Here is a 23449-nt window from a genome sequence, read left to right on the forward strand (position 1 = left end):
ACGTAGACTAATCATACATCTTAAATAAAAACTAATAAAGTTTTAGAAAGCATTTAATGTTGAGCCAATACTCTGTTGATTGCCACCTAATAATGTGGTACTCTGTATTTCAGCTGGCTAAATTGTAGGGTTTCTCAGGCCACATGAATACTGAAAGTTCTGTATTTCAGTGTTTTCCACATGGAGATTATCACCATGCTCCTTGACATGAAAGTTTCCAAGGCTTTCAAACAGCATCAGTATGAACAGTAAAGACTAATATGTCTCTGTAAAATGCATGAAGAATCCTAAGTTTGGATAATGTTCGCAAAGCACACTTAATGTCCATTAAGAATGAAGCCTCCTGCTTGACTTTCAGAGTGTTCAACAGAGAAGGCAGTCAGTGATCTCATTACATGTGCTTATGTCAGAACACGTTCTAAATATAAGAGATACAAGAAATAAAGAAAAAATTAAGCCCTCGAATCATTCAGACCATTGACCACTCATGAAGAACTATTGATCTGTCAAAATCAATTTTTAAGCTTCTAGCAACAGGAGCACAACATGAAAACTGGCATTTTTTAGACAATTTCTTAAACCTTACTATTTCAGAACAGGATGAAGATCTACCAAATGTTCAAATTTATATCAATAATTGGGACATCTGTGCAGACTGTGTATTAGGTGCTGATATCCATTGTCAAAGCCTACGAAGGATGCAAAAATGGTCAACAAATTTTTAACATTTTGACTGTGGTCAGTGACTACTTTCCACAGAAATGTGTGTATTGAGCATATTTTTGTTGGTGTCAAGTTAGTGTCAACTCTTAAGTCCTTGTTCTTGTTGAATATCCAAAGACTGAGTAGCAACAAAATCAATGAATTATGTAAATGGACCTGAAATTCTTCCATATTCAATTGATATATTGCATTGATCATGCCCAAAAGATTCATTCCTGATATAAGTTTCGGCAGTAGGATGTCCAGAACCTCAAGTTGTCCAACTGTTAGAGAGATGCCAACCATTCTAGAAAACTGCTAACCTTAATCATAAGCTTCAGAGCTTTGCAAATTCAACCCCTTTGAATAGATTACCAACTATTTATTTTCTTTTCCTTGTTTTATAAGGTCTTGGAAGAATAATTTCAAGGGTTTCCTACTTCAGACGGCAAATGGCTTTACACAGGGTAGCATTGAGCAGCAGTTGGTCTGTTGTTGAGAACGTTGATCCCAATTCTCTGTTGGGACCTTGTTGCAAGAAAATGCTCTGGTGGGATAGCTGCCAACTGCATTCTGTGCTAGTTTGAGTTTCAATGGTTTTATGCACAGTTAGCCATTATTCACAAAACCAGAATCACTCCATTCATTTTTCAAACAGACAAAGTTCTTGTTCAGCCAGTCTTCAGTTTATTGTTCTAGTATACAGCCTTTTGATGAACTCACTGTTAGGCTGTAGGAAGAGCCCTGTAGATACACTTGCCTTCATTAGCGACCAAAATGTTGTAATTTGGTAGCTCTAATTATCAATGGACTGGTATCTCATGCAGACATCTTGCTGTCCAGGTCTTTGACGTTACCATTTGAAAGTTGAGATGATTGATGCAAGAGGGGTCTCCTCCTGGTAGCTCCCTATCATCACACTTGAGGAATGAAATAAATGAAGTTTTGGTTGACTTGGCTACTTTACTGATTGGCTGATGGGCAGGACTGTTCTTGGAGACTTACCCACTTGGAAGTGAGCTCTGTCTTTTTGTGTTCTTGTTTTGGTAGGCAGTGTTGAACAATTCATGGAAATTCTGTGACTAAAGATGATGCTTTCATCCAATCATGTTCCTTTCTGCAAATAGGTGAAATGGCATTTTCCTCAAAATTCGTTTTCTATACATTTTTAGCTTTGGTGATGATAAGCTCTTTCCATGAGTTAGCGAATTTTGTCTCACCTGTACCCAAAAATTCATAAAAACTCTTAAGATCAAACATGAGCCATAAGTTCCTCATAAATGTTTTATTCCAATGTATCTCCACCATTTAATTAGCTTCTGATATCTACTCCTTACAGTCTTCATGTACTGTTAATGTCTTTGAGAGGGGATGTTTGAAGAAGACAAGGGAATCTATCAATGAGAGGTATTGCCAATACTGAAGTCTCCTTAATATTTCACTCCTGGCATTGTCACCTCTCTTTGATAGAGTTCATTTACATGGGAATTTGGATATCAACAAGTTAAATACTTGAAAAGGGAAAATAAGTTATGGGGCTATGAGGAAATAGCAGGGGACTGCATAGTTTCCTTTTGTACAAGTGTCTGTCAAGTTGTTGGGTGCTTGCTATTAAAAGACCCGTTGAGACAGTTGGACTGCAGACTTTTGTCCTGAGCTGATAGACTGCAAAAGGTTCTACATTTGATCCTGTATCTGGGCAGAGTTAGAAAATATCAACTCCAGGTTCAGTTGTGGGAGCTACAATTAACCTCATTAGGTAAGCTGAATGGAAGTAATGCCTAAGTCTCCTGTGCCTCATCCTATTCAAGCTCTGATTCTGGGGGACTGTAGGTACCAGTGGAAATTGCTCAGCACAAGTCATTCTTTAGAAGGAAAAGGTAAGACTGTGCACAGACACACTGAAATTTTTCAGTTTAAAGTAATTGTCATTCTATTTTAGAAGGGATCAGAATGTTAACTTATTCTGTAAACTAATTGTGCAAAATATGGAGACTAGGGATGGGCAATAAATGCTGGCCCAGCCAGCAATACTCTCATCTCATGTTTGAAATAGCTGCTGCTGCAGGGAACAGCTAATTTCGCTGACCACAGCAGATCTTGCAGAATGTCAAAAAGGATGAAGAAACTGCAGGAGTAACAGAGATTGTTGGTGGTGGGTGGGTGGGGGGAGGGGGGGGGGGAGGCAAAAAAACTGCTATTGAGGTACTTTGCTGCGTTATCTAACAGTGGCCCTGTGTATGGGAATGTGCAGTTACAAGGCTTCATTTTTGCACAGTAAATTTTAGTCAGTCAGTGAAGTTTAGGAGGGTGTTATCTCTCCATATGTATGTCTTTGACTCGCTATTCCCATTTGTCTGTTACACATCCTGCAAAGTGCTTTGGACTGTTTTTCTGCTGTGGAAGCTGTTTTATAAATGCAAATTGTTGTAGCCCGGGCTCTTGGTGAGATCCATGGAACCTCACTCCAGGCAGCACTACAAGTAAGCAGCATAAGACAACTTTCCCTCAGGGTCTTGCAATGCTATGTTCTGGTGATACATGGGAATCTGACTCCAGGATTAAACAGTCACCAATGTCTTGATGGGCATTGAAGATGTTATGACCAAACCTGAAAATGACACTGTTGCTTCACCCTTACATTCATCCAATTATTTTAAAAATTTGTTCTGTGTATTTTGGTTGATTAACTGCAAACAATTCTATCACTTTCTTTTAAATTTCAGGGCAGGAACACGAGAAGTGCACAATAAACTGGAGAAGAACAGGTGTGTATTTGCTGATGCCAACTTTTTGTTTGGAAGAAAGGGGAACGGATTCCTTTTCTGAATTGTTGTAGTTTAACAGTGTTCTTTTCCGGTTTATCGGTTTGCAGACGAGCTCATTTGAAGGAATGCTTTGAAACGTTAAAAAAGAACATCCCTAATCTGGATGACAAGAAAACTTCAAACCTAAGTGTTTTGCGGAGTGCCTTGCGATACATTCAGGTATGAGTCATAACAAGAGCCTCGAGCATTGTACTAATTGTGAAGCGGAATTGTTAGGCTACCCAATTCTCCTCTTCAAGAAGTATCACTTTTTGGCATTGTTATTTTACATGATGGTCTAGAAGATACATAGTCAAGATTGTGGCAGTGGATTTTAATTTTTGAGGAATTGCTTTACAAGTTTGTGTTTTCTTCATTTGTCGAAGCCGTGCTGGGGAGGGTTTGTTTTCCAGAACTGACTTTGTGGTAATGCTTCCTTTTCTCCTGCTCACTCTCTTGTATTTGGATCAATATTCTGTGATGATGAAGTTCTCCAAGAGGCAATTCAGTGACACCCATGCAGAGTTTTTAAGAAAAACTCCGGAAAATTCTTCCAGTGCTTAACATGACAGAAGTGTGTGCTTGCATGAAAATTTTTTAAACTTGTAATGTCACTTAAAATTTGAAGTGATGAATAGTTTGAATAAATAAATGCATTTTTTTGTGTCTGGAATAATGTAGCAGCAGGCTAATCAGTGCATTTAAGATTTAGGAATGTCCCTAAAGATGGTTCTCCCTGAGATGGCCTGGGCGATGACATTCCTTCAGATCCTCTGTTGACTGCCACTACTGATATTTCCTGTATTGAACTTATGACTTTTTTTTTGGTGACATTAGTAGGAACCAATTTATCTTCCCCATGCAACACAACCCCAAGTCCTCAAACAACTTAAAAAATGCTGAATCCTTGCCAACATTTACTAACTTTATTTTTCTTGTGTATGAGCATACAAAATAGGAGCAGAAGTAGGCCGCTTGGCCCCTCGAGCTATCTCTGCCATTCACTAAGAACATGACCGATCTGTTTAGTGTTTTGAATTCCACATTCCCATCTACATGATAAACTTTGATTCTCCTGCCTAACAAGAATCTATTCATCTCTGTTTTAAAAAGAAATGACTCCACCTCGACTCACTTCTGAGGCAGAGTTTCCAAAGTTGCATAATGCTCCAAGAGAAAATAGACTCTCTTCATCCCTGTGCGAAAGGGAAGGCTCATATTGCTGGACTCCCCTACAAGAGAAAACATCCTGTCCAAGTCCACCCTGATCAAGACATTCAGCATTTTAAGTACTTCAAGCAAGTCACCCCTCCTACTTCTAATTTCTAGTTGAAACATACGCAGCCTGTCCAACTAACACTTGTAAGGCAACCCACTCATACAACCATAAAACATAGGAACTGATGTAGGCCATTCAGCCCATCAAGTCTGTTCTGCCATTCAATGAGATTGTGACTAATCTAATAAGTCTTGACTCCATTTTCCTGACTTTTCATCATGATTCCCTTCATAATTTAAAAAAAAGCCTGTCTATCTCAGCCTTCAATATATTTAATGACCCAGGCTCTACAGCCTTCTGCAGTAAAGAATTGCACAGATTCACATTTATCCACACTGCATTTTTCTCCTTCAAATATGAATTGGTTAAACATGATTTTTCTTTCCATGAAACCATGCTGACTGTTGATGACCTGGCATTTCTCCAAGTGCACAACTTGAATAGAAGGGTTATATTTACTGTTTTCTAGTTTAATGTGTCCTCGTTTTAGAATTTTTCTTTTACAGTAGGAATAAATAAATGCATTCAAATATCCTCAAATTTCTGAAATATCCTCTTGCATGACTATCATGACATCTTTATTGATAAATCCACTAACTATATGTGCTAGTTCACTTCAGCTGGATGAGCTTTCATCCCCACATAGTTGCCATTATTTAAATTTAAAATAGTAGTCTTGGACCCAAGAGTTTCCCTTTCAAAATGGATGTAAATTCATATTGTAATTGGAGCAACATAGCAATGCCTTTACTGTGAGGTCTTGAATAAATTCTTCTTGACACCAGCTATCTGGTTAGTTCCAGATTTGCTAAGAAATATCGCAAAAGCATTTTATGAACGTCTCACCCAGGCCACCACTGCCACTCTGATTCTCCCAGTTCCTATGATGATTAATACTGCCTATGATTATTTGCTGTTCTTTTAGAACCAGCACCAAGTATTTCTTCTAGTGTACTTTTTTGTCCTACTTTGTAGTTACTGTCAGAGAGTCTGTAGACCATTCCTGCTATTCCTAGACTCCACCCAAACTGATTACATATCCTGCTATCCTAAACCAAAGATACTGCCTGGCCTGCTGTGTTCATCCAGCTCCACGCTTTGTTATCTCGGATTCTCCAGCATCTGCAGTCCCATTATCCCTCTCCAAGGTAATCTCTAACTGTTGTGTGAATGCCATTCTTTATTAAATCCCCCTTTCACTTAACTTCCAACTCTCTTTGAATATCAGATTCCCCTCGATATTCAGGATCCAGTTCTTGTCATCCTGAAGGCCTGTATCTGTAATGGCTATCTGATCATATTTATTTATTTTGTTTGTTTAGTTGGCTTAGTTATCTACTACACACATTCAGATACAGAGCCTGTCATTTTGTTAACTCTGAAACTTCCAGGCTTGATTGTTGGTGTATTCTTAGTGTGTTCCTGTTTTTTTTCTCTCTGACCATTCCTGCCATTCTCTAACTTTCATTTCACAAATTACTATTTTCCTCTCTTAACTTTATAACTCCTGATTTGGTCTACCGCAACTTCCCAAAATTGATCACCTGCCTCCACTATTTATTTCAAAAGGCTCTCTCTACTTCCCAAAAATACTGGTCCCAACATTATTGGCATGCAGACAGTCCCCATGGTATAACTTGCACTTTCCCAGCCCTCTATGAATGAACTCTACTTCTCTTGCGTCAGTTTTTAAGCCATTTAATGTACCTTATGCCAATTTGCACACAGTTCAGATAATAATCCTGAGATTATTTGAGGTTTGAGGTTCCGCATTTTAATTTAGTGCCTAGCTCATTACTTTCTCTGCAGAACCTCTTGCCTTGTTCTAAATATCTTGTTGGTACCTCCATGAACCATGGCAACTAGATTCTCCCCTTCCTGCTGCAAATCTCCCTCCAGCTCTGAGCAGATGTCCCTTGTGTCTGAAAACATCATCAGTGTCTGGACTCTCCCTCACCATAACATTACTGATGACTCTTACAATCCTGGTTACTCAGCTGACTTGAATGACTGCTGTTTGCTTATCCACTCCGCAGCCCCTAATCTCCGCTGAACACGTTAAGAGAGCCAATTTTGGAGGCTCATACTCTTGCCCTCTGGAACCGCTTACCTGCGGTAACACCCTCTTGTCCTTGACCACTGACCAAAAGAGTACACCTTATACAAAGTGATGTGACTGCCTCCTGATGTAAAGAATCCAGGCAACTTTATCCCCCCGTGTCTGCAGTTCAACTTCCAGTTCATAAACCCTGAGGTGAAGCTTTGTGAACTTCAAACACTAACTGCAGGTGTGGCTGCCCTGGATCACAATAGTGTACACACAATGGCATATCTCATGCTGCAGCCTTGACGATATTTTTGTCAATCTAAATGAGTTTTAATTTATTTAATTATACTATTAACTTATTTATTTTGCTTGTTATATATTTTATTAGTATACAATTGATTGCAAAATTCTATTAACCTTAAGAATTGAACAGACCTTAGCCACTTGTCAAATACTCATGAAACGCTGAGATCCTTTCCCTGTGATAGAGCTAGAACCTATTCCTACAGCATAAGAAGGGTAGAAAAGGCAAAGATAAAAAGTAAACATACATTTCCTTCCTTCCATCATTTGACCTCTGTTCACCAAACTCTAGGTTTGTACCTCATTTCCTTGTCTATTGTCTATTATTGTGGATGATAAGCCGTGATCATAATGAATGGTGGTGCTGGCTTGAAGGGCCGAATGGCCTACTCCTGCACCTATTGTCTAAATACACCTGTTTGCCTTACAATAGGCTGAATAATAAGAATTTTTAAAATGCCAAGTGTCACTGTAGCACACAGGCCCTTCATCTCCAGAAATCAGTTTAGTTAGGAAGAGTGGAGATTTCTTGTCAATTCTATCAGCAATGATTTCCTGGCTGGTCTCAAGTTGGTTTTATTCAGCTGAAACATAAGCACCAGAATTACCCATATTTTGTTAAAGTCTACAATCATAATGAAAGCAACTCCAAGATGGACGATGTGATTCTGAGCATGTTTTCAAAATGGGAATGTTAGAACAGAACAGGAGTACGAATAGGTAATTTTGGCTCCTTAATCCTGCCATTCAGTAAGGTAATGCTTGATCTGATTGTGACCTCGACTTCACTTTCTTGCCTACCTCTAGAACCCTTGATTACTCTTGTAGTTCACAAATCTGTCTAACTCTGCTTTGAGTATTATTCAATGACCCAACCTCTGCTGCTCTCTGTGGAAGAGAATTCCAAATATTAATGACCTCTAAGTGAAGAGATTCCTCTTCATCATCTTAGATGTGACACCCTGTATTTTTGAAACTGTGTCCCCCCAGTTCCACATTCTCCCAGGAGAAGAACATCATCTCAGCATCTATTAAGCTACATCAGAAAACATATTTGCTCTAAGATCACCTCTCATTTTTCAAATGCCAACTATTAAAAGCTAGCCTTCTCACCTTTCGCCCATTGGACCCTATCATCCAAGGAATCAACCTAGTGAAGCTTTTCTGAACTGCCTTCAATTTGTGCAAGTCATTACTTAAAGAAATTGTACTTGTAAATTGTACATTGAGAGTAGCCTCAACAATGCCCTGCATTGTTTCATTTGAATCTCCCTACTTTTGTCCAGGCCCCTTGCAATAAAAGCCAACAGTCCATTTCCCTTCCTAATTGCTGTACCTGCAGGCTAACTTTTCGTGATTCATATACAAGGACATCCAGATTCCTCCATACTGTGGTGCTGTGCAGTCTCTCCCCATTTAAATAATATAAAGACCAAGAGAACTAACCAGCAGATGATTATTTGTCTATTGAACCGTAGTAACTGGAAAGGGGGCCCTAAATCACTCACTTGCTGGGTTTTTTTTTTAAAAAAGCAGTCCAACTATAATGTTTTCTAAAGTGTATGAAAATATTGCAGCCTCAAATTGAAAGGGCACATTGAATAAGCTTTTCTCAGTTGGTTAATGCAGATATCCGACAACGCATTGCTTGAAAGTGAAAGGTCCATTACTTCCAGTTAAACAAAAGAACCCATATTTAGAAAATTACTTCACAACCTTAATGTTCCAGTGCAGTCTACAGCTAATTAGGTATTTTTGAAGTGTATTCACTGTTTTAATACAAGAAATATAATACAGTGTATTTGGTGTGCCTACTGGACCTTGAAAGTGATTGTGCGTTCTTCAGAGAAGACTTCTTTTGTGTCAAAACATTTTGTTTAAAATTCTGAATATGGCCAGTTTCACATTGATTTAGATTTGGGTGCTAAGGGGTGAAAGCAAACTGTGAGACATTTCTAAGAACTATAATGTCTTAAAATGAAATTTCCCTGCATGTTATTTCACCAATGTTCTTGGACATGAATTTTATCTTAAGTTAGAATGTGTGTTCAAGCCCCAGTCCAGGAATTGAGCGTGTAATCTGAACTGACGTGTCGGCAAGGGAGTGCTGGATTGTTGAAGGTTTTTCAAATAGATTGAAGTAGCATTCCTGTGGCTGCCTGACTGTAAAAGATTCCATGACACTACTTGCAGGAGTGTTCTCCCTGTCTCTTGACCTTTTATCAACCAATGTGCCAAAATCTGATTATCCACTCATTTATTTAATTTGCAGCTGCAGAATCTTGTTTTGTTCAAATTAATTAGAAACACCAAAAGGTGTGGAATAAGTGCAAGCTCTTTCTTTCATGCACTTACTTTTGTTTCTCATATATTATATAATGTATTTTAAGGAAATTATTGTCCAACATCTGAACTGCAAACGTCAGCTTTCGAACATGTTGTCGGTGAAATGTTTGCCAGTTTCATGAAGGATTGCAAATGCCTGCAGGTGTGTGACAATTTCCACATGGTTCTGAGCGTCAAAGATGTGATCCCACTGAGGATAGTGTGCTAATCAAAGGCTTGTCAAGAATGTTTAAGCCTCAGTGTGAACCAGATGTTAATAAATCACAGATTTTTTTTGTGTGCTAATCAGCTTGGATAGGACAATAGTGTACGTTGCCAGACAAAGTGAGTTTTGAATTGAATTAGTCTCTCCCTATCGAAAACTTGAACCAGATGAATAAAGTTAGCTGACACAATATGTATATAGCATCAAATGAAATGTTAGCTGGTTATGTATTGTTTCATACCACTGTGGATTGTTTTGGAGGACTAGAAATTTGTATTAATCAACATTAAGTTGCTTTTTTAAACAAAATTCTGCCGTCTGAAGGTTTCAAAGGAATCAAATGTGTATGTTTCGGTAAAAGACAAATGAACAGAACTCTGACCATACTGTAAGTGCTGAATGTGTAGCAGAACTTTGTCTGTTATCCAGAGCTTATCAGATTTCAAGTCTAAGGCAGTATAGTTATTGCATAAGCAGCTGGCATCCTTCTAACTATATTATTGCTTCCTGTAGGATTTTTACTGTCTGTCGTATCATTGGAACTTGACACCATTTCTTTGTAGTCCACATGTCATAAGAACATAAGAATTAGGAGCAGGAGTAGGCCATCCGGCCCCTCGAGCCTGCCCCACCATTTAATAGGATCATGGCTGGTCTTTTTGAGACGCCGCTCCACTTACCCACCCACTCACCATAACCCTTAATTCTTTTACTGTTCAAAAATTTATCTAGCCTTGCCTTAAAAATATTCAGCGAGGTAGCTTCAACCGCTTCACTGGGCAGGGAATTCCACAGATTCACAACCTTTTGGGTGAAGAAGTTCCTCCTGACCTCAGTCCTACATCTGCTTCCCTTTATTTTGCCCCCTAGTTAATGCCCCCTAGTTCTAGTTTCACCTGCCTCCACCTTATCTATTCCCTCATAATCTTATGTTTCCATAAGATCTCCCCTCATTCTTCTGCATTCCAATGAGTATAATCCCAGTCTACTCAGTCTCTCCTCATAATCCAACCCTCTCAACTCTGGAATCTCCTCTGCACCCCCTCCAGTGCTAGTCTTTCTCTTCTCAAGAAAGGAGACCAAAACTGCACACAGTACTCCAGGTGTGGCCTCACCAGGTCCCGATACACATGCAGCATAGCCTCCCTGTTTTTGAACTCCATCCCTCAAGCAATGGCAGACAAAATTCCATTTGCCTTTTTAATCACCTGCTGGACCTGCAAATCCACCTACAGCGATTCGTGCACAAGGACCCTCAAGTCCCAAGCACAGCAGCGTGCTTCAATTTTTTTACCATTTAAAACATGGTCCATTTTGCTGTTATTCCAACCAAAATGGATGACCTCACACTTATCAACATTGTAGTCCATCTGCCAGATCTTTGCTCACTCACTTAGACTATATATATCCCGCTGCAGACTTTCAGTGTCTTCTGCACACTTTGCTCTACAACAAATGTCAGCTGTGCTGTTCAAAGCACTTTTTTACATGTGTGCAAAATAAATCTTTTTTTCTAGTTTCTGGCTGCTTGGGTACATGTAAAAAAAAATTCTGTGGTACTATTTGAAAGAAGACTGATGGAGGTATCTCCAGTGTCCTGGTCAATATTTATTCCTCAATCAACATCAGTAAAAGCAGATTATCTGATGATTATAACATTCCTGATGAGAGACCTTGCTGTGTGTAAATGAGCTGTTGCATTTTGTACATTAAAACTAGGATTATACCTGTAAAGTATTTTGGATGTACAGCACTTTGGGATACCCTGAAGATGTGAACGACACTATGGAAGTGCAAGCTTTTTTCATTCCTAATCCAAATCTAATTTTTTTTTCTGTCGGTATCAGAATCATAGAGACATACAGCATGGAAATAGACCCTTTGGTCGAACCAATCTGTGCCGACCGTAATCCCAAAGTAAACCAATACCACATGCCTGCGCTTGGCACGTATTCCTTGAGACATTTCTTATTCATGAACTTTATCTAAATGTCTTTTAAATGTTGTAACTGTATCCACATCCACCACTTCCTCTCACTTCCATTCCACACATGAACCACGCTGTGTTTAAAAAAATTGCCTCTCATTTTTTTTAAAAATCTTTCTCTTCTCAACTTAAAAAGTATGCTGTCTAGTTTTGACATCCCCCACCCTAGGGAAAAAAAATGCCTGCCATTCATCTTATCTATATTCATCACGATTTTGTAAATCTCTATAACGTCACCTCTCAACCTCCTATGCTCCAGTGAAAAACGTCCCAGCCTTTCTAGCTTCTCCTTATAACTCATGCAGTAATTGAACCAATAAATTATTTTAATTTAGCAACTGTGAAGGAAGAGTAGATTTTCTTTCTCCAACCAGTTCTTTGTATTTTGTTGTACATATTGATCGATGTTTTTGTTCTAGTTATGGCAGGGCACTGTATATTTTTGAAAAGAACAGTAAGTTGCATATATTTGAAAAGAATATTAATAGTTTTAAAAGTAAATAGACATTCATAATTTTTATTCCCAACTAGAGATCCAGTGAGTTATGTTTGTGCAATTTATATTGTAATTTTGTAAACTGGGCATGAGAACCTTTGTTAGTCCAACATGTAACTCCTTAACGTAAGATCCCTTTTGTGAATTATTTTAACTAAATAGTGCAGAAAATAATTCAATACAAATAATAAGCAGTGCAGTACCAGAGGAAATAAATCTAATTTTATGAGAGACTTTGCTAGCTAGCTGAGAAATGGACATTTATTTCTGTGCATATTTTAATCGTCTCGATGAGTGTTGTCAAAATCATATTTACTCTGTCTATTTTTTTTTAAATGCACGTGGGTGCCTTTATACAGTTAATGTTATCATCCTAGCAATGATATTAATTTCATGTGTGGAGATCAGGGAGTTTTATTGGAGCAAAATCAAAATACTTAGCTCAATGTAGAAAATGAATGGAGAAAACTGGGACTCAGTAACAACTACTTTTACACGTCTGAGCACAGATTTGTAAGCTGCAGCATTTGAGTTATTGAGGTAAAAAACCTTGCAGACCTTCAGTGTAGAATAATAGGTCCCATAGCTGTAATGTTGATATCTTGGTTAATTACAGTAAAAGTATTCTTCAGCATCTTTTTGAAAAACTTGTTTCTGATGTATGGGATTACTAAAGCAAAACTATGTTATGTTGACATCCTGATATGTTGATAGTGTGGGGGACATTGTGCCATTTGGCTGATAAACAGGGTGTTTGTTTGGTTGGCTAGCCCCTCTAAAGTTACTACTCAGGCAGACCTTACAGGGAAACATAGAAGATAGGAGCAGCAGGAGGGCATTTAGCCCTTCAAGCCTGCTCCACCATTCATCACAATCAAGGCTGACTGTTCAACTCAATAGCCTAGTCCTGCTTTCCCCCATAACCTTTGATCCCATTCACCCCAAGTGCTCTTGAATACATTCAATGTTTTGGCATCAACTACTTCCTGTGGTAATGAATTCCAATGTCTCCACATCTCCATCCTAAATGGTCTACCTCAAATCCTTAGACTCTGACCCCTGGTTCTGGATACACCCACCATTGGGAACATCCTCCCTGTATCTATCCTGTCGAGTCCTGTCAGAATTTTATAAGCCTCTATGAGATCCCCCTTCATTCATTTGAATTCCAGCGAAAACAATCCTAACCCAGTCAATCTCAACTCATACGTCAGACCCGTCATCCCCGGAATTAACCTGGTAAAACTTCGCTGCACTCCTTCAAAAGCAACACCATCCTTCCTTAGAAAAGGAGACTGAAAATGCACACAGTATTTCAGGTGTGGTCTCACCAAGGCCCTGTATAACTGCAACAGCACATCCCTGCTCCTATACTCAAAACCTCTCGCAATGAGGGCCAACATACCATTTACCTCTTATTACCACCTGCTGCACCTACATGCTTACCTTCAGCAACTGGTGCACAAGGACACCCGGGTCCCACTGCACACTCCCCTCTCCCAATTTACAGCCATTCAGGTAGTAATCTGCCTTCTTGTTTTTGCTTCCGAAGTGAATAACCAAATTATACTGCATCTGCCATTGATTTGCCCACTCACACAACCAGTTGATGTCATGCTGAAGGATCTCTGCATCCTCGTCACAGTTCACCCTCCCTCCCAACTTAGCATCACATCTGCAAACTTGGAGATGTTACCTTTTTTCTTCATCTAAATCATTCATATGTACTGTGAATAGCTGGGGTCCCAGCACTGATCCCTGTGGCAACCCACTAGACACTGCCTGCCAATTTGAAAAGAACCCATTAATTCCTACTCTTTGTTTCCTCTCTGCCATCCAGTTTCCTGTCTTTCTGAAGATATTTCCCCCCATCCCATGCGCTTTAATCTTGCACAGTAATCTCTTATGCAGGACTTTGTCAAATAGTTTCTCAAAGTACAAATATACCACATCGACTGGCTCCCTCTTGTCAATTCTGCTAGTTACAACTTCATAGAATTCCAACAGATTTGTCAAGCATAATTTTCCACCTCATAAAAAAATCATGCTGACTCTGTCTGATCCTGCCACAGCTTTCTAAATGCTCTGCTACAAAGTCTTTGATAATTGTTTTGAGAATTTTCCCCACTACCTGGTGTTAGGCTCACTGGTCTGTAATTCCCTGTTTTCTCTCTCCCTCTCTTTTTCACTATTGGAGCGACATTAGCCAGCCTCCAATCTGCAGGGACTGTTCCAGAGTCTATAGAATCCTGGAAGATGACCATCAATGCATCCACTATTTCTAGAGCCAATTCCTTAAGTACTTTGGGATGTAAATGATCAGGCCCTGGGGATTTATCACTTTCAATTCCATCAATTTTTCCAGCACCGTTCTCCACTAATATTGATTTCCCTCAATTCTTCCCTCTCACTCAATCCTGCATTCTCTAACATTTCTGGGACCTGATTTGTGTCCTGTTTTGTGAAGACAGAACCAAAGTATGGATACTGTTGCCCCTCTGTTTGTCTCTTACTTTGAATTGTTTGATGCACTTTTCCCACAAATCTATGAAACTGCCTTGAGATATATTTCTGTGTAAAAGAAGCTGCATGAATTTCAGTCATTTTTGTAATGTAAACCCACCCAAGTATGTATTCAGTTACTCAGCCATTTCTTTGGCCCCTATTATACATTCCCCCGTTTCTGTAGGGGACCTACATTTGTCTTCACCAATCTCTCTCTCTTCACGTACCTATAGAAGGTCTTAGTGTCAGTCTTTGTGTTCCCTGTACGTTGACTTCTGTACAGTATTTTCCCCTTCTTAATCAATCTCTTGATCCTCCTTTGTTGAACTCTAAACTGCTTCCAATCAGGAGACATATTATTTTTCTTGGCCAATCAGTATGCTTATTCTTTGGATTGGATGCTATTTCTAATTTCCTTTGTAAGCCATGGATTAGCCCTGTTACCCATTTTCTTTTATGCCAGACAGGAATAAAAAGTTGTTGGAGTTTTCACATGCATTCCTTGAATGCTTACCATTGCCTATCCACTGTCATCCCTTTAAGTAACTCTCCCCAATTTATCAAGGCCAACTCACACCTCGTATCTTCATCATTTCCTTTATTAAGATTGAGCACCCTAGTCTCCAAAGCAACTACCTCACTCTCCACCTTGATTTTAAAAAAAATCTACCATATTATGGTCGGTCATCCCCAAGGGGTCTCGCTCAGCCAGACTGGCAATGATTCCCTTCTCATTACACAGTACCCAGTCTAAGATAGCCTGCTATCTACTTCATTCCTCCATGTATTGGTCAAGAAAACCATCCTGTGTGCATACCAGGAATTCCTCCTCGATGACTTTGAGGTCAATTTGATATTGCCCATTCTATGTGCAGATTAAAATTATCCATGATCACCAATTATTCCCTTCTAATTTCCCGTTTTAATGCCATTCTCAGCATCACCATTGCAGTTTGGGGGTCTATATGTAACACGCACAAATGTTTTATCCCCCTTGGCATTTCTCAACTCTACCCATACAGACTCCACATTGTCAGAGCTAATATCTTTTCTCACTATTGTGTTAATTTCATCTTTAACTAGCAATGCCGCTCCGCCACCTTTTCCTTTCTGCCTGTCCTTCCTAAATATTGAACACCCTGGGACATTTAGTTCCCATCCCTGGTCACCCTGCAGCCATGTCTCATCATCCCAATAATGCATTACCCATTTACATCTATCTGCATGATTAGTTCATCCATTTTATTGCAAATGCTCCACACATTAAGGCACAAAGCCTTGAAGTTTGACTTTTTAACACTGTTTGTCTCAAATGGCCACTTCTTGAGCCTGTCATAGGAAATTTTGGTAAATTTGATGTTACTTCCACATCCTCAGTATTTGCATTTGGGGAGGAGCCAGTTATCATGACCAGAAAAACCATCAGGAAGTAACAAGACCTTTTTTCTCTGGTGTCTGACATTTAACATTTTTTTAAAAGTTGCAGTTGGTAGAACAGTGGGTGGACATTAAAAGATCTTTATACAAAAAGAAAATGCCTTTCATGACCTCAGTGTCCTACAGTACTTTATAACCAATTATATTTATAAAAGTATAGTCAATGGTGTAACATGGAGAAACACAGTGGACAATTTCTGCGCAGCATGGTTCTTTATACTGCAGTGAGATACATGACCCGATAATTTGCTTTGGTGATGTTGGATGATGGGTTACTTGTGGTCAGGACACAAGAAATGGAGCAAAAGGATCTTCTGCATCTCCTTTTGCCTGAGGGAATTTTACCGTACCTTGTTTTAATGTCTAGTCCAAAAATCATCACTTCTGACAATGAAGCACTTTGTCAGAACTGTGCTTAATAGTGTCAGCCAGGAATCTGTGGTTAAATCCTTGAATGCATAACATTCTGACTTTGAGATTAGAGTGCTACCCACTGATCGAAGGTTGCCATCCAGATAAAGACAGATGCTGTAATTCTATAAAATATTTTTTTCTCAGAAAGACTAATTCTAGACACAGAACCCTTAGAAGCCTGTTTTCTCCTCATCAGATAGAATCACTACAGTGTGGAAACAGGCCATTCAGCACAAGTCCATACCAATCCGCCGAAGAGCATCCCACCCAGACCTATTCCCCCTACCCCTGTAACCCGACATTTCACATGGCTAACACACCTAACCTACACATGCTGGACACTATGGGTAATTTAGCACTGCCATTCCACCTAACCTGCACATCTTTGGAGCACCTGGAGGAAACCCATGCAGACATGGGGAGAATGTGCAAGTCATCTAAGGCTGGAATTTAACCCAGGTCCCTGCTGCTATGAGGCAGCAGTATTAACCACTGAGCTACCATGCCACCCACGTAATTTGGGATCACACACTATAAGCAAGAATCCTTATCATTGGCAGTGTAACAGACATTCTTAAAAATTGAAAATGGTTAAGACAGATTTCAGGTAGATGTTAAGGCTGTTACAGAGCCTTGGGAGCCGCTGATGCCATTTGTAAATTGTGTACGAGTTAAGTAAAAGTTGAACTTGATAACAACTCAGCCTATTGAGCATTATATCATCTTACATGGCGTTTAGAGCATAGAAACAGTTCATGCAACTGTCTTTTAATGTGCTCTTGGTTATTTAATTCATATCAGGGATAGAAGTGTAGGTAGAAAGTAGTTTGGACTACTCTCACTGCCTAACTACACAATGTAGAAACTTTTATCTTGTATTTGACAGATTCCATTTAATCTGGGACCATACAATTAATCTAAGTTTATTTCTAAACACTGTTTACTTAAACAGTTATTGTGTCTCTATAACATCACCTTGACCTGCAACTTCCTTTCCTCCAACATTCTAACTCTAGCCTATTATAAAGTGATCCTTTCCTTCCACTTCCACCACCACCACCCACCAGCCTCCCCCGGCCCCCACCATCACCACTGGCCCTGCTATGCCTTTGGTTTCCTAGGCCCAGCTTTCTGGAACTCACTTCACTTTTGTTCATGCAAATCCCAATGCTTTTACCCCACTGTATGTCTCTTACTTTGATTTGTTTGATGTATTTTTCCCGCAACTGTGTGAAACTATCTTGAGATTCACTTCTGTGTAAAAGAACGTGCAGACATTTTTTTAGATAGAAGAATAGCTACAAACAGCTCTAAATTCACTTGTACAATTTGCAGGCTTGCCCACTTGCATACTAAGTCAATACTTTGTAGAAACAATGCTAACAGCACTTTTGTGAGGCTTTAATTCAGATTGCTTTGTAGAATATAATTCTCCTTTTCTTGGGTTATGGTTCCATAGGTGCCACTTCCCCACAAGTACAAGCCTTAAGTGGCTAATTTTTATGCATGAGCCTTGACTGTGAACAACAGTGCCCGAGTCCAGTTCAGCTCTCGTCCAACATGCCACATTTGGTGAGAGTTGCTATACAGTGATTTGGAGTACAACTCCTGGCCAGTCTAAACAAGAACACAGAGGCCAACTGTGTTCTGGCTAAAGTGAATAAATTCAGCACCAACTGACTAGGAATTGAATCTGCAACATAGTCTGTACGGTTCCTGTGTCAACTTGCTGAGTCATTCATATATAATTGGGAAATTTACCTCTTGCCTACTTGGTAGGATGTCATTTTTTTTTGCAGTTGATAGCTTTCTGGTCACTGATGCTATCAGAATGAATTAATTTTCAAATTGTTTTACGCCCACTCTGCCTGATGGAAGCAATCCGCAAAAACATCATCACCCTGTCCAAGATAACATGCTCATTTTCCTTTTGAACTACACAAATATTTTTGTGGCTGTGCTAGATGAATGAGTAATTTCTTGTAGGCAGAATGTAGCATTCTAAAAATGGAGTTAGCCACTGTTTCTTATAAAAAAAAAGAAATTAAAATTAAACATGGTTAACTGATAGAAATAAGCTTGTTTTTCATGTTCACCACAAACACCACGTTTGAGACTACACTTCAAAAAATTTCCCATCTCCTTGTGTGTGATGGTTCATGTTTCCACAGGTCGTAACTGCCATGTTAGGGCCCAGCACCAACTGAGATCACTAGGAACCAACAATATTTCATCCTTGCCTGAATGCTCTGACTGCTTGTCAAGTGTAGTTTTCTGGTCACCAGCAGATCTCCAGTATCTCACTCAAGTGGCCAATTTTCATGCAGTATTAGTAGTTGCCAAATGACCACTCTGTCTTTTTAGAGAAAGAGAGAGAGAGAGACAACTGGTCATGAAGTTAATCTGTGGGTCAGCTCGCCTCGGCCAAGGGGTGAGGTTGAGACCGCAGGACCTTCATGGTGACCTCAATGCTGATGCAGGAATTGAACACCCTGTTGTTGATATCATTCTGCATCACATATCAACCATGTAGCCAACTGAGCTAACCAACTCTCTGATCTTCAACAATGACTGCTGGCAGACATTTCCAATATTGAGGCCATTGGTTGAGCAAAGCAAGAGGCAGCAACGTTCATTGATGCAAGTTCCAGTGGATAATATGCAGAACTTTGACTTAAATTGTTCCTCCTTAGTGCAATGACACTGAAGTTGTCACTCCTTTTATTATTGCCCTGACTGAGGTCATTTAGATCAGGAATCAGCTTTGGCCTCTTTTGTGGCTTGCACACTTTGCAACAATGAATAAAGCCAATGAATAATTTTTCAAACTCGGGACTCTAGTTCAGAATACCAGTGATCTTTATAGTCACTAAAACAGCAGTATGGTGCAAGAGTCCTACTTCTAAACTGCACATTCAGAGTATAACTTCAACATTGCTGCCTGCAAGCAATCATGGACAATATGTAATTTTGTCTTTGATATAATATTTGAAGTGACAAAAGAAATCTGATTTAGTACTTTATAATATAGATGTGATATAGGAAATCAACACTTCATTTACAGTATGCAGTCTTGCAGCATATCTACTTTGTACACTGAAGTACCTCAACGTTCAGTAAGATCAGTAAGTTCATTATATCCCGCAGGATTTAGGGCCAACTTTGAAACTAGGCAGCATGGGGGATGGGCATCTGGCTGCAGAAGCAAGTTCCAAAGCTGAGTGAAAGTACATTATTGATTGTTGGTTGTTGGTGTAGCCTTAGGGACTGGCTTTTGTTTCAGAGTGCTTTCAGTCCTGAATGTGCTTTAATTGTGTCAAGCAGTTTGATGGAGAGGAATTCTTCCAATGGTACAATTTAAAGCTTGAAGTCAAACGTAAAGATTCGCAGTTTAAATCCAGCAAGACAAAGGAGACAGAATTGTTGGCCAGATATAATACCACAAATGTATCTATTGTTTCAAATCTATATCATTTAATGGAAGAATATTAAAAACCTTGCATATAGTGTACACTTCCTTCACTTCTCTCACTTATCTCCGATTTCTGTGTGTTGAAGACAACAGACACTGTTATGAAGTGCTGTATGCACTGACTCACCATAAGCAAATCCAAGGAAAACCTGCTACTAAGTGAATTATATAAAGTTGGCACTGTAAGATCTAATTTACTGAAGCGAAAGCATTGATTGCCAAATATTCTCCCATTTCCTAACTTCAACCGTGTGCACAAAATCCAACAACACTGGAAATATATCTTTTGTTTTTACTGATTAATCTCCGCAAAATAAAAACCTGTACGTCGTCCACATACTTGTGTCCCTTTGCCCATTTCTGAAGTAAACCCACACATTAAAATACATATGTGTTAGAAATGTGCTAGTCCTTAATGTAACATCAACATTTTATTTGCTGGATGTTCGTGAAAGTTTTGTTTGGAATCAGAGGAGTCATTATGCAGGCTCCAGCAATCAAAAGCTACCGTTGTGTATTTTATTTCAATGTGTTATCACAATGAATGCTCATACTTCAATCAAGAAACTCTTGGAAAGTGGCATTTCGTGATTAAGATGCCCTTTATAATGATTTAACAAAGAACTCTGGCACTTGACAGTACCACCACAGAAGTGTCAACTGTGGCTCAGCCGTAAGTGTTCTTGCCTACCAACTTCATCATCTCTCTAATTTTATTTATCTTTGGTACTCGGTAGATGAAAACAATCTCCAGTGGTAGAGCGATTAATATTGGGGATCCTAAAAATGCCTAATTTGAGGAGCATAGATATCTCCGGAGCAGAGGGTTGTGAGACTGAAGGAAACTGGGAAAAGGGAGGCCATGGTGGAATTTGAAAATTAGATGAGAATTTTAAAATAATTTTTTAGCAGCAAGCACTGTTTGGTGAATGGGACTAGTTGTGAGCTTGAACACAGACAGCAACATCTTGGTTGACATTAGGTTTGCGGAGAGTGAAATATGGATGACCAGCCATGGTTACAACAGAATAAACAAGTCTACAGGTAACAAAGGCATGAAATAAGGTTTTAGCAGCATTTGAGCCGAGTTTTAAAAAAGGTTGGACAAGTGGAAGCTCACCTCGGGGTCAGGTAGGCTCCTAAAGTGATAACACATTTGTCAGATAAACAAGGGTTTTAATATTGGACAGGTGAAGCTGGCAGCTAAATTTGGAGTTTGTCGTGAGGAGCAAACTCCAAGGCTTCAGTTCCCACACTGTGTTGCCTCTGATTCCAGCATCTGCAGTTCTTGCTATCTCTTTCAGTTCTCCAGTGACTTAATGGAGAAAATTTGTGCTCAATCAATACAGGAAATCCAATTAAATAATATGATAATTTAGCAAAATGTGGCATTGTTGAGAGGCAGTGGGAAGGCAGAGCTGTCTGTTGTCACCATACATATGAAAACTAATGCTGTGTTTTTATATGATGTTGCCAAATGGCAGCATATAGATGAGAAATAGGAGAGGGCTAAGGATACTGCCTGGGGATACCAGAGGTTACATTGTGACAGTAGTAAGAAATGTAACTGTAATTGATACTGACTACAATTTGGTAAGAATGGAAACAGATAAAAGCAGTTCAGTGCAACTGATCAACAGTAGAGAAAGAGGTTGGAGGATATTGTGGTCAACCATGTCAGATGTTGCAGACAAATTGAGAACAGTGAGGAAGAAGAATTTACCGACATCATGGTTGCATGGGATGTCATTTGTGACTTTGGTAAGAGTCATTTCAGTACTGTGGGGGCTGGTTTGGAACGTGGGGTTCCAGGTAATAAAGACATATATTTGGAAAGTGACAACATTGTCCAGGACTCTGGAGAGGGAAAGAAGGTTGCAGACAGAACAGTAGCTTGCAAGAACAAGGTGGCTAAGTGTTGCTTTCTTTTATGAGACAGGTGATTTCAGACAGACTTTAACAAGACAGGAACAGCACCTTGAGAAAGAGAACCACTAACAATATCAGCTAAAGTGAGGATTAGGAGTGAAAGATGTGTGATTAGTAGTTTAATGAAAATGGGGTTAAGGGAACAGGAGGTTGGTCTCATGGACAAAATGATTTTCTAGAAGGCATGAAGGGAGATCAGTTTTGAAAAAAAAGACTAGAGACGAGCAAGTTTAGGCATAGGATTAGGTAAATTTTATCGGACATCTGGCCTTTTTATTGGAAATTGGGCTAATGGAATAGATAGAAAGTCCTAGGGACAGGAGTAGGCCATTCAGCCCTTTGAGTCTGTCCCACTGTTCTATGAGATCATGGCTGAGCTGTGACCTAACACCATATATCTGCCTCTGGCTCATAATCCCTTAACAGCTTTGCTTAGTAAAAAGAAATCTATCTCACATTTAAAACTAACAACTGGTCTAGCATCTACTGCCATTCGTGGAAGAGAGTTCCAAACCTCTGCCACTGTTTATGTGTATAGAAGAGCTTCCAACATCAATCCTGAACTTCTGGCTGTGTCCCCAATTCTAGATCTTGGTGACAGTTTCTGGTACTTTATTTCAAAGGCAGGAAGAGTGCCTCCGTTTTATAATAGAGAAAAAATATTGATGCAAGTCTGGGCTTTTCTTGCACCACTTGTCATCTTTCAGGCCCGTCATTTCCCTATAGGTGTACAGTCAAGTCTGTACAATTAAGCTCGTACTTCCGATTTGGATTGTACATTGCGTAGATAACCAATAATACAGTCCGCGTATGGACTAATGTTTCGATGTTGGAAACTTCTAACACCTGCACAGGATATCGAAACGCAATTGGCAGTGATTCTGAACGTTGCGAACACAACCAGCTGCAAAAAAGTTGTTTCCAGTAAAGTGAAACCTGGGTCAATTGACCATGACAATGTACAAATACAAAATGTACTTGCAACGGGTTGTACTCGATGGTTAATTACTCCAAAAGTTGCCAAATTCCACAATTAAATTGCAGTGAACTGATGTAACAGCAGCCCAGCATATACCCCATGATGTTGTTGCACGATAAAATCCCCGGTTTATATATTATCCTGAAAAGGGGATTTTTTTGCGCTTAATTGCATAATTTTGTACATGAATTAGCAGAGTGCTGTCTACTTCATTTACCGGCGTGGACTGCTACAATTTCTACCAAATATTCCATTCGGCATCATTGAAATGGATTTGCAAATATATTCTGTCAAAAAAACTGAGCAATTTCCAGTCTCAAACGCTGCCAAGGACGCAATGGAAAATTGAAAAATTGTTAGTCGGATTGCTGTTTCCAAATATTAGTACATTTAAAGCATTTTATGTGAGATCTTTTATGGAATGGTGACTGCTTTTATGTGCTGGTTTGGGCAACACAAACGTACGCGTGTAATAACATTAAATTTCATTGGAGTGGAAAAGAAAATCTGTATTTGCTCGTGACTTTGAGATGTTGAAGTT

The 23449-nt window shown here is 39.3% G+C and overlaps 1 protein-coding gene across 1 annotated transcript in view; it reads left to right on the forward strand.

The window, feature by feature from the left end:
* The window catches only part of mnta (MAX network transcriptional repressor a), a 120779-nt gene that overhangs the window by 27217 nt on the left and 70113 nt on the right, over window positions 1–23449 (forward strand). The window contains exons 3-4 of the mRNA XM_048556960.2: window positions 3429–3470; window positions 3578–3689. Coding sequence (XP_048412917.1) covers window positions 3429–3470; window positions 3578–3689 — 154 coding nt within the window. The remainder of the gene's footprint in view (window positions 1–3428; window positions 3471–3577; window positions 3690–23449) is intronic.

The sequence above is a fragment of the Stegostoma tigrinum genome, chromosome 27 (assembly GCF_030684315.1).
Source record: "Stegostoma tigrinum isolate sSteTig4 chromosome 27, sSteTig4.hap1, whole genome shotgun sequence".
NCBI classification, from domain to species: domain Eukaryota; kingdom Metazoa; phylum Chordata; class Chondrichthyes; order Orectolobiformes; family Stegostomatidae; genus Stegostoma; species Stegostoma tigrinum.